Source organism: Lytechinus pictus, chromosome 11, assembly GCF_037042905.1.
Source record: "Lytechinus pictus isolate F3 Inbred chromosome 11, Lp3.0, whole genome shotgun sequence".
Taxonomy (NCBI): domain Eukaryota; kingdom Metazoa; phylum Echinodermata; class Echinoidea; order Temnopleuroida; family Toxopneustidae; genus Lytechinus; species Lytechinus pictus.
The window spans coordinates 22,974,799-22,991,634 of NC_087255.1; the positions used below are offsets into that span (position 1 = coordinate 22,974,799).

General features: G+C 34.9%; 1 protein-coding gene across 1 annotated transcript in view; it reads left to right on the forward strand.

Moving 5' to 3' along the window:
• The window catches only part of LOC129271992 (receptor-type tyrosine-protein phosphatase delta-like), an 87,892-nt gene that overhangs the window by 31,082 nt on the left and 39,974 nt on the right, over positions 1-16,836 (forward strand). The window contains exon 22 of the mRNA XM_064107137.1: positions 12,811-12,917. Within this exon, the coding sequence (XP_063963207.1) occupies positions 12,811-12,917 (107 nt within the window). The remainder of the gene's footprint in view (positions 1-12,810; positions 12,918-16,836) is intronic.

Here is a 16,836-nt window from a genome sequence, read left to right on the forward strand (position 1 = left end):
AAACAGCTTCTAGACTTTCGCTGTTTACGACCAGTCGTGATTTTGGATTATGAATTGAATTGAATTTATTGGCACATCATTGGCATCTGCCAATATTCTGTAAAAACAAAAATATGAAATGATACAAGACAAACAAAGAACACAATTGAGAAACATTTGAGAAAAAACAAAATAACACAAGGGTAGACACGATATAACAAATTATTAAATATAAGAACATGTAATTTTGAATGGAACATAATAATGACATTTACATTAACATTTAAATGATCTATTCTACATTTATGGCATTATAAAACACATTCGCTCTTATACTTGAGCATAACATGATTTTAATAATTTTTCAATATTTTTTTTGAGATATGTGTTTATGAAGTGAGGATGTCTCAATTACGTCAATGATTGAAAGTAATGTGCTATCCTTTGCAACATAATGACGATTGAATATTATTTGATGACGATCCCTATTTAAAAAAAAAACTAATTTTACTCTAATCGACTTTGAATGAGTCTGAAAGCTATTACAGCTGTCGGTTATAGAAAAAAAGACCTGTGATAAAAATAAAAAAAACAATATTTTGTTTAAATAAACCAAGATCTGAAATATTTGTTTCCTTTTTAGAAGTTGAACAGATTAGAAAATCTGAATAATTTTATAATCACTTTCTTCTTTCGAGAAAAATACATTTTTCTATCGGTATCACTGATGGTAATCCTTTAACGATATCCATGTGATTTTATTAAGACAACTTAGGCGCCTGAAACATGAAACCCCGCCCTATTAACGTACCGGAAGCTCTTATTCATGTCACGACCTTCGGTTAACCTACCTCCACTTCCGGTTGTCATGATTGACATACGTATGCCTTGTTATGTCTCTACCACTTCGCTCCTTGGGTAGGTGGGAAGGGGGTCACCCCGTGATAAGAATTGAAGAGGAAGCCAACCCTGGGTGTTTCATGAGGTATCTCACAAAGTAACCGATGATTTTATGAAGAAAAAAAATGTATGTTAAGTGTCATGCACACTTCACTGAGGTTTTAGTATAAGACTGAGACGAAATATCAATATGATTTCATTAAATTGTGGCCAAATATAAAATTCTTAGTGATTTTGTTTATGTAAGTAGATAATCTTTTTTATATTTGTGTGATAAGAAGATAATCTTGAAAAAAGGAGAAGAAAAGCGAAATCAAATTTCTGACCTTCGGGCTTCATCATAAAATGATTAATTTATTAACTAAACATTAGCTAAAAATCATCATAGTAACAGTGCGAAGAGCGCAAAGCGTACAATGGAAAGCACTAAACTTAGAGCGTGAAGCGCGGAAAAAAATAAATTCGTCATTTCCTGATGTTAAGTCTCATGTTAAAGTCTACACTGAAAGTTATATTTCATAATGTAAAGAGCATGTTCTCTCTACGTATCCTTTTCAAGCAATTAAGATTTATTTGTTTACGTCTTACAAGTTAGATGCTAGATGAATGATATTGTTAACACGAAACAAGATAGATTGTGACCTTGTGACCGTTAGAATTTCTTAAAACTACAGTTTTTAGCTATTGCCAATATCCTGTGACGTAGAGTGACTTTTGGTGTCTGGACACAATGAACCATGCCCTTATATGGCATGTGGTCACTTTTGATAATTATGTCTGACTCGTCCCTAAAGTGACCTGCTTTTACATGACTTTATTGTCGGCACGACTTAACTGCAAATAATAACACTTTAACTAAAAAAAAAAAAACTTATATTTCAAAATTCTTAGGTAGATTTTAGCTCCCCCGCTAAAAATAATGTAAAATAGATACACAAAAGGGTTATATAAATCTTTGTTTTTCATTATCCATAAAGCCCATTTCACAGTTTGTGGTGCGACTGCTTACAACCATTGCGATTGTGTGAAACATTATATTGTGTTCAAGTGATAGCAAACCATCGCACGAGTAATTTTGAAATCCTTAGCTACCATTACCAAATCGTGTTTATTGTATGTTGCATCATTGCAATATAAAAAATCTACAGAATTTGTAATGTCAAAGTATGTTTACTAGTTAGCATTAACACATCAACCATTGTAAATGTGATATCAATCTCCATTGACGAAGAAAATTATACGCTCTTAAACGTTGGGCAACATACTGTCCACACAACAATTAGTTTAAAACATTATCCAACTCTGGGTAGTTTTCAACCAATACTGTAGTTTTCACCCAAAGCACACATTATTGGTTTAAAACTACCCAGAATGGATAAAATGTTAATCAATTGTTGTGTGGACAGTATGTTGCCCAACATTTTTAAGAGTATAGTTTAAAAATGGATATGATGCTCATTGTGGCTACTACCTAAATCAATATAGACGGGCAATGATGACTTTTATTCTAACAAGTCTTGGGCTACAGTCACACCAACGAAACCGACTCCAAAACAATAAAAGGTTTTATGCTATTTCCATTTGCATTCTTGGTCGATTTGGCACCGGTTTTTCTTGCTGTGACTGTAACATAATTATTGTCTTTCTCGATTTTAAAATTTGAAAATCTCGACACCAGACTACAATTAGGTACCACATGAAGAGCATTCAGTCCAATGAAACGAAACTATGCAATAGATTTAAACCTATTCCAAGAAAACAAATACGATCGAGAGTATAATAAAAGCGTTTTGTGAATGGTCTTTTCGCTATCCATTTAGCAACCTTGAGCAAACTATGATTATACTGTACTCTGTATAAATGAAGCGCTGAAATCTATGGAATCTACCAAAATCCACATTCTAAGTTGTTCAGCGTAATTATTAAGTATCACATATTGTCGATTTGTTATCAATCTTTACCACTGATATTAATATGGATGTTATGCTTGTTGATGGGGGCTTCGTGGGGCAATGTGAACGGATATTGATGAGTTCGATATTTTAACAAGCAATGAATGCAATCTTACATTAGTGCTTTGTTTCATGATTTTGAAATTGAAAACAATAAAAAGTTTTATGCTATTTCCATTTGCATTCTTGGTCGATTTGGTACCGGTTTTCTTGCTGTGACTGTAACATAATTATTGTCTTTCTCGATTTTAAAATTTGAAAATCCCGACACCAGACTACAATTAGGTACCACATGAAGAGCATTCAGTCCAATGAAACGAAACTATGCAATAGATTTAAACCTATTCCAAGAAAACAAATACGATCGAGAGTATAATAAAAGCGTTTTGTGAATGGTCTTTTCGCTATCCATTTAGCAACCTTGAGCAAACTATGATTATACTGTACTCTGTATAAATGAAGCGCTGAAATCTATGGAATCTACCAAAATCCACATTCTAAGTTGTTCAGCGTAATTATTAAGTATCACATATTGTCGATTTGTTATCAATCTTTACCACTGATATTAATATGGATGTTATGCTTGTTGATGGGGGCTTCGTGGGGCAATGTGAACGGATATTGATGAGTTCGATATTTTAACAAGCAATGAATGCAATCTTACATTAGTGCTTTGTTTCATGATTTTGAAATTGAAAACAATAAAAAGTTTTATGCTATTTCCATTTGCATTCTTGGTCGATTTGGCACCGGTTTTCTTGCTGTGACTGTAACATAATTATTGTCTTTCTCGATTTTAAAATTTGAAAATCCCGACACCTGATTACAATTAAATACCACATGAACTGCATTCACGCCGATGAAACGAAACTGTCTATCTATTCTATTCCTCGATGAGTTTCTTATTGCTTGAGCGTATCGCATCTTATCTTTGACAATAGTCTGTTCCCAGATGGGATCGTTTAAAACCATTAGAGGTGCATGCCTGGAAGGTACATGATGAACTGCATTTCGTTCGTTACAGCTTGGGAAAATTGAAGATAAACGGCTGGACCGAAAATTGTCTTTGACAGGATACTAAATGATTATTGACCTCGATAATGAAAGTACATCGGATATTCGTTCCAATATGGAGAAATGATCTTCGATTTTTCATATTCCTTTTCCATTTTATTTGTATTAAAACATAGTTGAATTCAACTTCAGTTCCTCTTTTCCTCTTCGCTTATTAATGCAGGCTGACAGAATTAAGTTCAATCATGTTTAAGCGGTAAAGATAAGCTACATATCAAGATAAACTATTTCTTTATAATAACTTTTATCAAGGCGAATTTCAATGAAGGAACCTACACTAAAAACCAAGGTTCAGCTAATTTGTAAATTGATTTAAAAAATAAAATTTTATCTATTCGTTTTATTGAAAACTGGCCGTCGTGCCTTTGTTTCCCTTATTCTGATGTAATTGTTAAATCTTAAATGATTATCATCATAAATTTCATATCTTCTTTTCGATACTATTTGATAAGATATAAATTGCGTCAATAAAAGTATAGAAATAGGGATAATACACGCACAACTACTTCACGATTACTTGCCACGACAACCTTACCACTTGGCCATGTTGGCATTAAAAGTTAAAGTCATTCTCCAATTACTGTAAGACAATGCCACCAGTTAGTGATGGTATGAATTATGACTTTTGTTGGAAAACCAAATAAGAAACAAAATCAATAGATTGGTAGTATGAAGACGGTCGGACATGATAAGGATTCCAACAATGCGAGGAAATTGTGAACTTGTATCGAAGTTGAAATTCGAGGTGGATTCTGTTTCGGATCAGGGAATCATTTACGTAATTCGCACGAATCTGGAGAGAAGTAAAATAGGAGAATCTGACGCAGAGGTTAAGGTCCGCGATTAAAAACACGAGTTGGAAAGCCAAGTTTCATTACGTACTTCATGTCTAGGCCACTCTGACAACGAGACTATTGAGTTGTGGAGTGGGAGTTTGCAGCATTCTGTCAGAATTTTATAGATTCTCATCGCTAATTACCATGCCTACCTGGGGTTATTTTATGCCAACCAATATGGTTTCTGCGTTTGATCTTATATCAGTATAAAGGTCGTTGTTCAGTACCTGCATTGAACATATATCTAGGATTTAAAAAGAAATTCATGTAAAGTAATGCTCACGATGGCGATGTTCATGGAAAAAATTTATGTGTTCGAAATTTTAAGTTCAACATTCACTCAATACTTCCTCGGATAGCTTTACTTTGATTTTACTTTTTTAATTATCTACAATATATCTATGACTGAGTAAAATGAATGTTAACTATGCAAAGACAATGGTTTAGAATTAAGCAACCAAATAATCCGAAATGAGAGAAAAGGCGCGATGGATTGAAAAAACTGAACCATTTTACCTTCGTATAACGCAAATGAAATGCTTAACGGCATTGTTCAGGAATAATACTACGAATAGAAATATAAACCTTTGGGCGTTGGATGGTCGATTCGTAGGAAATATATATGAATTGATGCGATAGAACGTGATGATATCCTAAAAGGCGCAGGATTACATAACACTTCTCTAATTTCCTCAAAAAGGCTAGAAAACTTCCTTTCACCCAAACAAACTTCAGATATTTATATTCAGGGTTGCGGTCGAAAAGAAATCTTGTTGAAAATTAATTGGATAATTATTAATTGGATGCCAAGGCAGTCTGCGGTTTTAAATTTCGAAAGATTTGTCTAACAGGAAGAATCTTTTAAAGTGTTTATAAAGTAAGTTACATGGTAGAATATCAAGAACTATTATTAAGAAACCCCTTAGTTGGTTACAAAGCTGTATGTGCAAAAATGAAGAAATTGTATGGTAGTCAAGGCTATAATATAATTATCACTTTATGGTCTGTTATTATCATTTTATAAAAAAACATTGTACTGTCTGTAAAATCCTAACACTTTATCTGATTTTCTTGTTGGTAAATTGGACATTAGCACAAACTAATGTAATGAAACACTTGAAGTGCATAATAAGCTCGATTTTTGTATTTGGTGAGTAAACTGATGCCTGCTTGGTAATAATTCCTGGTATTGATAGTATGATGGTTGGGACCCGCGATATGTTATTTCTAGCACCGATTATTGGTGTAAAGTAGATGCCAAATCGTGATAGCAATCTACATGTAGCTACCGCCAGTGCAAACTTTAAATGACAAATTATACTTTATAAGAAATGCAAACCTATCTACCGATGTCATTATTTTCAAATGGATTATAACTCAAAGGCAATCATTATCCTGGATGAATATTTGCCATGAATTGTTTTGTTATTTTACAATAGCAATATCAACTTTATTATACACTGAAACCAACATTAAATCGGTCACGTTAGAACACTCAATACATTCAATGAATATCAATTTGAATGTATGATGGATTTCCAGGCCAGAACATTCATAATATCAGTTTTTGCAAACAGATCTTATTGTTGGAAAATATTTTATTTCGCATCATTTTATTATTCATTTTAAAATTTACTTCATTATCGGGACTCCACTCGCAATTCCTCGGCTCGAGCCCCGGCGCTGAGTCACACCTATATCCGATGGTCTAATTAAAACTGATCATTGCTCAGGAGACATCGACGCATCCACAACACAATGCACCGACGATCAGCCAGTTTCCCTCACCCACCAAGCGATCGGCCCAAATCGGTTCGTTCGCCGAAATCGTGAATAATGAAAATTTATCGCTTTACCAATATCATCGGGCAAGGTGAGGAGAAGATTAAAAATAGACGATGACATCATGTTTGTTTGGATGATAATGATTATGGTGGTTGGTGGTGGCCGAGGCCAATTCATCGTCATGATTGGATAAACCAACAAACTGTTGCTTTTAGTTAATCATGATCAATACTATGTCAGATGATTGTCTATATTAGTCTGGAATGATTCTACGTTCAATGTATTATTCATTTTTAAAGTGTTCATTCCATGTTGGGATGATCCTTCCTTTGACAGTGAGGAGAATGCTAATCGAATTCTGCCTTTTCTGTAATGTAGAGCTGTCTCTGCTCACATCTTTGCTAACTCATCTCTTATATCTCTTTTTATTCATGTATATCACTTACACACACCCCACACACCTAATCTTCTCAACAATCACCCTTCAACACTGTTCAATGATTATAATAATTTCAATCATTTTCTCACACAAGCCACAAGTCATACACCTCAAGACCTAACACACAACCCACTAAACCACTCCCTCTATCTCCCCTACTTCCACTCTCTCACATACTCCTCTCCCACCCCACTCTATCCCCCACTTAACTCTCTTACGCACACTCAACACCCACACCACTTTCTTTAACCCACCCTTGTTGTCTTACACACACACACAAACACACGAACCCATATCTACAAAAGTATGCGCGCAGACACCACGGGTAAGTGCACCAGACACACATCAAAACTCCCTTACACACACACACACCCACCCCATTTTGTTTCCTCATCCTCCTAGAACTACACATACCACAAGTTCACCACCCTCCTCATCATTATCCAACTCCCGTAAGTACACACTTACCCATATTAAATTTCTTTCACCTTTACTCTTTTGCAAATACACACTCACACACCCACCCTCTCTCGCACACTCCCGCGCCCTGCTATCCATGACCAACACCAGTTATCCAGTCACAATCATCCCGATAAAATCACCACCTCTATCCTTGACTGTTCCTCCTGTCTGTCGGTCTGTCTGTCTGTGTCTCCCCCTCTCTCTGCCTTTCTCTCAAAGCACAAACGCACAAACCCCAACACAGAAAATAATCCCCCTCTCTCTTCGAATGTATCTCTCTCTCTCTATATATATATATATATATCTTGATCTATCCATACATCCGTCTATCCATCCATCCATCCATCCATCCATCCATCTATCTATATATCTATATATCTATCTATCTATCTACATGTATCTATCTATCTACATGTATCTATCTATCTATCTATCTATCTATCTATTTATCTATCTATCTGTCTGTCTATCTCTCCATCCTTCAATTTACTCTTTTTTATGAACATCTAGCTTATTATCTATATTTAGATACGGTCTACCTTCATTCCCTCATTCCTTCCATCTTTCCATTGCAAAGTAGTTTGAATCCAGAGATTTGATGTCAAACTGGTCATTGGTTTACAAGTATTTGCATGATATGATATACAGGGTATACATGGTATATGATATGCTTCTTCGCAGATAGCACGGTGGTCATTGGACTCATATGGACCGGTGTCATTTCTGAGATAAGCGATGACAAATCACGGATCAATATGAATTATTGACGCGAATCGGACTGGGTGAAGATAATATAAATCACGGCTGGTGGACGGAGAGGAAGAGTGAGAGGGAGAGAGGGGTGGAAAGATAAAGAAGTAAAGATACCCGGAGAGTGTGTGTTTGCTTTTTTTTTTAGTTTAACATACGTGTATTAACCATATACGTCACCATTCGAAAGACGTGGCCACGGTTCGAACCTCTGCATCATTTTGTAACTGCACCAATCATGCCAAACTAGCTTGGATTACAGGCATACGCCACAACGCCTAGACAGAAAGATGCCATAGATCTGCTATTAATATTTGAATTAAAAAATAAATATTTATTTACTTATTTATTTCACATCTTTATACAGGGTAACCAAATCAGCTATACACGATAAAAACATCAACAAAAATATAAAGTCCTGAATAATGTTCAACTTTCCCTGAAAAAATGTTTTTCGTATTTGCGTTGTCATCATGATTTTAGTGTCTGTAATGTGAAGGCAGTAGTGATGACCAATTTAAAAACAATCAATATGATCGCTAGATCAGGGGTTTCCGAAAGGAAATCAACAAAACTATTCACTATTATTAATTTCTTTCATGCCTGTGCACCGTTCGATAAAACGATGATCGAAATTTAGCATAGGAAATGCCCAATTTTATGTGATATTCAGACCGCAACTTAATGGCATTGGAGGATCCTTTTATACAATGTTGGGTGATGTACTCGCACTTTTATTCAAACTGCAAGGTAAAATGTGACGTATTAGTTTATTAAAGTTTGCTCAACTTTCACAGTGTAGAACATAGCACAAATCATGCATCATATACATTGCTTATAATTATTTTTCTTGTGAATTATTCATAATATTATGCTTTATTAACGAAGCTTGTTTTTAAAATATACTTCACTTGATCAGATTGATTTATTCTTTCTAATTGAGATCAAAGATAGTCTGGCTAACCTGGCTATGCCTACATTAAGACAATATCCAGAAAATGATATTTTCAACTCACACAGGCATAAACTTGTATTTCCCAAACCAGTCAATTCATGTTCATTTCACATCACTTTGCCCGCTGATTCCGATGTATATAAATACCACAACATGGTGATATTGATAGCACAGAATGATTTTGAGGGAAATTTAATATGTATATTTGGAAACAAATGTATTACTTTCCCGTGGTGTAGACTCTTTCATGGATACGCATAACACTTCAATTTAGAGTGGATATGTATGCAATCGTAAGAATAGACGGAAAATGCTGAATGGATTTTCTGAAGTTTTCTAAATCGTTTCTAGAGTTCTTAATAATAATGATTTGGTTTCATGTTAAATTCATCTTTGTGCCCCTTTTTCTCTAAATTCTATTCGTCTTCTTAATAATTAATAATAATAATGCGATTTATAAAGCGCCAAATCAATTCTACAGAGTGCTTAAGGCGCATAAAGAGCTAAGAATTAGAGTTTTTTCAAGATTTTTAAAAGTCTCGACAGAGGTACAGTTTTTGATGTCTTCAGGATGTCTTCACTGTATTGTGGTGCTTTGCATTATGTATGGTTTGCTAATTTCAGAATAAGAATGAAATTTAATGAAAGCACGTTTTATGACATTGCTGAATAAAATATTTTCAATTTTAAGGCACTATAAGATGTATATTCCTGAAACGTTGTGTTTATTCTTGAAGAAACAAAATGAAGCTAAAATGTAAGTTCAGATAAAAGGAAAAAAGGTATGAAGTATATAACACAGACTTCAGATCATTCATAAACATATTGAAAAACATACACGCTTTTTTAGTGTTTGAAAGTGGAAAATAACGGCGATGTTGTAGACTCGCTCTTTATAGTGTTTATATAACACAGTGAATTGACACAATCCTATGAATGTGATGTCATTATTCATTTTAGATTTGTCTAACTACATTTGAATTCCAGGCATGGTTTAGAATACAAAAAGTAAAGATACAATTCCTAAGTATTTGTAATATTTTGGGACTGTTTATCATCATGTGGTTTAGGATTTAATACACAGGTATATCAGCTACATTCGGTAAATCCCCATTTCTAACTTGCGCCTTCAATTATTCATAAAACTGAAGACAAAAATTAAAATCAAATATTTTCAGATTTATTCATTTTCATTCTCATTTCTCTCCAGTCAACAAAGCATCCATTATGTAACGCAAGCAGAAATCTGGGACAACTTTAATGTCCTCAGTTTCAAACATACCCAATGTACATAACGCACACTTGTTTTTCCCCCCGCCTTCGAGGAGGCGTATTCATAAAACTGAAGAAAAAAAATCGAGGTATATTTATTTTTATTTTCGTTTTCATATATTTTCAGAAAAACATCTTTCACAGTGTAACATCGGGTGGGGTAACCTTAACGTCCTCAGATTCAAACACATAGCTCGCCCCTTATAGTACACAAACACACTCCTGCTACTACTCTCCTACCGTTGCTATAATAGTCCCGGATATGGGATAAGTCAAATTGTAATTGTGTTAGTGCGCCGCGACTGCGCACATCTGCGTGAGTTTCTAGTCATTGCCGATACGTGGTATAAATATATACTTCTGTCTGCCACAAACAGCATACCTCGCAAAGTAACGACCAAACGCAGACATTCGTAGTATTCTATTGACACCAACTCTTTACCACGAAAGTATCATTGTTTGTGCATCTTATTCGCTCAGGGTGGATTGGAATTTTATAAATTTGGAGTTTCACTTTTTTACACCTTTCGGGACAGTGGTTATACCTTTTTTTTTTTTAATATTCAGGATATTATATTGCTGATGAAGGAAGGGTAAGTTGAGTTTGGGATGATTATATGCATGAAATTTGTTGACGACCTTATGTTTATTAATACTTTTTATCAGATTTTATTGATATTTACCACTACGACAACTTCAACAACAACTACTACAACAACAACATCTATTACTACTACTACTACTACTACTACTGCTATTACTACTACTACTACTAATACTACTAATACTACTTCTACTACTACTGCTAATACTACTCCTCCTCCTCCTCATACTACTACTACTACTACTACTACTACTTTTTCTACTAGTAATATTATTACTACTACTACTACTACTTCTACTACTTCTACTACTCTACTACTACTACGACTACTACCTACTATACTACTACTACTATTACTACTCCCACTTCTTCTTCTACTACTACTAATACTTCTCCCACTTCTAATACTTATATTATTACTACTACTTCTACAAGTACTACTACAACAACTACTACTACTATTGTTATTACTATTACTACTATTACTACTTCTTCTTCTTCTACTACTACTACTACTACTACTATTACTACTACTACTACTACTACTACTACTACTACTACTTCTACTGTTACTACAAGTAATATTAATACTATTACTACAACTCCCACTTCTAATACTTATACTACTACTACTTCTACTACTACTAATACTACTACTACTATTGCTATTACTATTACTACTATTACTACTTCTTCTACTACTACTACTACTACTACTACTACTACTACTACTACTACTACTACTACTTCTACGACTACCACTGTTACATGTACTACTGGTACTGCTACTGCTGCTGCTGCTACTACTACTTCTACTACTACTATTACCACTTCAGCTACTACTACTACTACTACTACTACCACTTATATTACTCCTACTACTACTGCTACTCCTATCGATTTTTTTTCACAACTACCATCATCTATGGTGTCTTGATTACGAAGAAAAATCAGAAACTATAATTGTCTTTCGCACACCTTATGCCAATACGTGAACACACTTGCAATCGAAATTTGTATTGGTCAAACTTTAACCAACATGCATTAATTCGTTTAACATTTATTTCTGCCCAATCAACGAACTACCACTCGAACTTTCCCCATGGCTGATTATATATATGACTTCTTGATCGCAGACCAAGCCAGACAGTACATCCCGTCATCATGTGGCCATTCTAATTATCATCTTTTCATGCAAAACAACAACAGACCCCTTGCAGTCTGTCAATGAAATTGATTCTTCTAACTAGACTTCATCAATCGAACCCTTTTGCTAAATGTACTTTGATTAATCGCACTAATAGGATACGTAACACTTTAATTTCCTCGCTTGTTCTATAATGTGTAACGGCTGCATACTGTTTTGAAGCGTTCATGAGACAATGTTGATGCGCTGATTACATTCCATTACAGACTTATTAAAGGGTGGAGAGCTTACCCAAGGGATTTATAATATTTTTGGTTTTATTTTTAACATCTATTGGGAAACAATGCTACCATTGATTGTCGTGTCGTTCTCGTTTTAGAAGAGAATGGTAGCATTCTTGTATACTGGACTAATCGAATTGCATTTCAAAAGAATATTGAACATCATATTTTAAAACAAAATAGGCTATAATTATAGATTTAAAGTATGTGAAATTATTTAAAAAGCGTTTATAACACAGAAGTTTGTCTAAGCTGTGGACAAAGGCGTCTCAAATGTAATACATAATAACAAATATTAATGTGGTTCTAGTATAAACCTGGTTTCTGCTAATTTCAAAATTAACAAGTTGTTTTTATTGTATTTAATTTTCCAGTTCCTGGCCCTGTTACTGAGTTACAGGTCTTAAACAGAACGTTGGATTCTATCGAATTACGTTGGGAGGCTCCCAAACAAATCAACGGCGAATTACTCGGATATACAGTAAGTATTAGGTTGGTTATATATGTTGATAATCATCAATGTTCAAAAGTGCGTCTTGCTTATATGCACTATGAAATTAAATGAACTATCGGCTTTATGTATACCAAACTGTGTGAATATTTCGTTTAAATAATTCTTTCTCGTGTAAATAACATTGTATCAACGCGTCCGTGATCAGAATATATTCATATAAATGGAAATATCGTGCTTAATTATAATGCTTCAAATAGTAAAATTCTCTTGATAATATGATATGATTATAGTACAATGCTAAGTGATCGTGGTTCATACTCCAAATTTAGACAGTACGGGGAACACGATAACTTAACCTCCAGAATGTGACGTGTATGACGTCACAAAGCTTGAAAATGATTACTGCTGCCTTCCTGTTTCTTCCGAAATACTCTAAGAAGTGAACCCATCAAACAACAGAAGAATTGGGAACAACAGAAAATATACCATGGAATTTAATCTTTTAATCCTGTTCGGTTCCTAATATAAAGCATCAGCCTCAATTAAATTAACGGCATTGCCAAGTAAGAGGTGTAATAGCGTGTCCGTATCCAAAACAACTAATTAAGTTTATTATCTACTTCTTTTTTTTGGTCATTGTCAGTCATGTCATGATGCAGTTTTAATTTCCATATCAAATCACATTCCAATGACAACATATAGGCCTAACTTGGCTCACATAAAATCTTTTGTTACATTGCAAAAAGGTTTCATTGATATTAGTATGATTAAAGTACTTTCAATTGAAACGAGCTCTAAACATAATACCATTGTACTTATAACGATATTTGCCTTAAAATGAAGAGAGAACATGTCATTGGCACGTTAAAGTCATGGATGGTTTCAATTTGATTGAGTTCACAATTGGCTTTATTTTCCATATTGTTCCTGATTATAACCTGATTGGGATATAATGCGTCTTTATTTAGAAGGGGTCGAAATAAAGTTATGGGGGTATATTCATGCCCCCCATCAGAGAAGATATTCCCCCATCGAGTCTGACAGCATATGTCTTGGAGCACGATGGAGATTGCCATCAGCACATGACACATTATAGGTTAATACCCTCTTGATGATTCATGAGATGCATAAAGGGGTATCATCATAGACCCTCTCTCTACCATGGACCTGGTAGAAGGGTGTCGTATAGGGGTAAGATTATCGGCCGAGGGGTGCTACCTTGTACCAAATCAGGAAAGCTGAAATGTACTGTCTTTTCGTTTCAAGTATAAAGATAGGTTCCTGTGTCGCTCTGGAAGAGTGCAGAAAAGTAAATGATAATAATCTTAATGATAACACTAAGAATGAAATAACGATAAAAGCGATGATGAAGATAATGATAACAATTTCAATAGTAGCAGTAATGATAGTAAACGTACAGTTAACCAGTGATAATGATAATATGAATAATCATGATAATGATGATAACAATAGTGATAATGAAGATTAAGGTAGTGATAATGATTATTTATAACTAGGCTTATTAGGCTTGCTATAAGTTGAAGTCTCTGAGCGCTCTTCAGTAATGTAACATAATTACACTGGATTTAGCAGAGCAGCTGTTACGCGCTCTGCTTTTCAAGGAATAAAAAATTATCTTTACAAATAGCAATGTTGATAATAGAAATAGTATAATGATAACAAGAACAATACCCACAAACCTGGTGTAATAATTGCATTCATTACATTCATTTTCTGATTTGAACAAAAACAAAATATGTGAATGAGTTTAATTCCACCTTCATTTAAGAAACCCAGATTCATCGAAGTGCCGTTTTTTTCCAGTATATCCAAACCTTCTTTCATATTTTGACACCAGTCCAGGATCGGATGTGGAAGAAAGATGACGAAAATGGATTAATGGTTAGCTAATGGGGTAGAGGGTAGTTTAGCCGTGGAAAGGATCGCAATGTGTGTCATTTACCCTAAAGGCAGCTGCTCATGATTCTGACAAGCCACATTTTTCTTATGAATCACTGCACACATGCGATACCAAACCATTAAATTTGACGTCATTGATCGCCATTGTTCTAAAATCCAGCACCATCACGACGACAGAAATACAGAAATACCATACTATCGCCCGGTTATAAGAAAAGGCTCTCCACCATCCATTATCCGCTACCCACTGCTGCGAGCGGGCGTTGTCTCATGTTCACCTCCTTTTAACCCCTCACGTATTCCAGACGATCCGCACGTGCCCCTTGCGAGTTCGGTTCATGTTACACCACTTTCCACGGGTCCTATCAATTTCACGATAGTCACATGAATAGCAGGCCAGGGGCTCGAAGAGAGGGGTATTAACCCCATTTTCCATCATAGTTTTGCACCCTTGTTCCTGTTCCCATTGTTCTCGTGATCCATTCTTACTCACCTTAACGCATTCAGAAGCCCCCCCCCCCTCCCTCACTCCCTCCGGGAACACTGGGTAGGGAATGTACCAATTTCTTTTGTTTAGCTGTGATTTAGGTCCAAATTGAGTCCGAGGTGAAATCTAAGCTTCGGGGTGATACTTTACATTTTGTCAGATCGGCCTGATTACATTCTTGATTTTTTTATTTGAGAATGTGAACTAGTTTAACATTTGAGAACACTTCGTTTAATGTTTTCGATTTCTATAGTCATGTAAATGTTCTTATCGACGAATGACATTATGTTGTCCTTTTTATCAATCATGTTGCAAATAATTAAAATCTACCCAAATTTAGTCGTCGCATAAATACATAGATTGGTAGCGACACTTTAAGAATCCCGCTTTTGCCGAAAGCAAATGAACCTGCTGATGATAAGCGTATAAAACCAGTAATTGATATAAATATTCCAATGTTTATCGAATACAAGAACCATATCATATCAATAATACTTTAAGAATAATGTAAAAAGGGGTAGGTATACAATGCGATGTAATTTTCCCCTTTTTTAACTTTGAGAATGATGATAATTCATATGGTTATATTTTAAAATAAAAAAATCGGAAAAGCACAATAATTGAAAAGTCTTTTTGATCGATCATTTTACGGGAAGGGGGCACATTAGAAACAGGCCTATGAATGAAATTTCTTTTGTAAATCAGGTAGCCTGCTGTAGGAGCAAATGTGTGTGCTTTTCACCTTAAATTCCAACGACCGACTGTGATTCATATGTTAAATGCAGATTAACATCATATATCATGTTCCGATTGTTGATACCCATCAGATGAGATGTAATATTCATATGGATAAAACCTGAGAGAGACACACCCACCCCCCACCCTCACACACATCCACTCACACATATACCCATCAGATGAGATGTAATATTCATATGGATAAAACCTGAGACACACACACACACACCCACCCTCACCCTCACACACACACCCTTCCTCACCCACCCTCACACACACATGGGAGGAGTGAGCGGGAGAAAGAGAGGAAAATAGAGAGTGACACTATTAGAGGGTGAGAGATAAAGAAAGACGGAGAGTTGAAAAAGAAGGGGGGTTGATGGGCTACTATACTACTGATGGGAGTACTTTAAAATTGACCAAAGTGAAATATCTGGAATATTCGTACCTGATGATATGATATAGCTCATGGGGAAATAATATTCATATAAATATATATTCTAATAGAATCGTGTAAACAGTATTCACAGCTATGCGCAGTTATCACTGATTAAGGCCAAATTAAACCACGCCTAAAACTTAATTGGACTCGATTGAGGTCAAGCGATTAAGAGATTTAATCATATTTTGAAACATATTCAGGTTCGGGGGATCGACTTTCTTCTACTGCAGTATAAATCTGCATTTCAGTTCAATGGTTGTAACTGGAGATTTCATGGGGAATTTATAGTAGGATCGAAGAAATGGTATTGAACGTTTAATCTCACAATAAGCAACGAAATCAAGGATACTACTAATAAT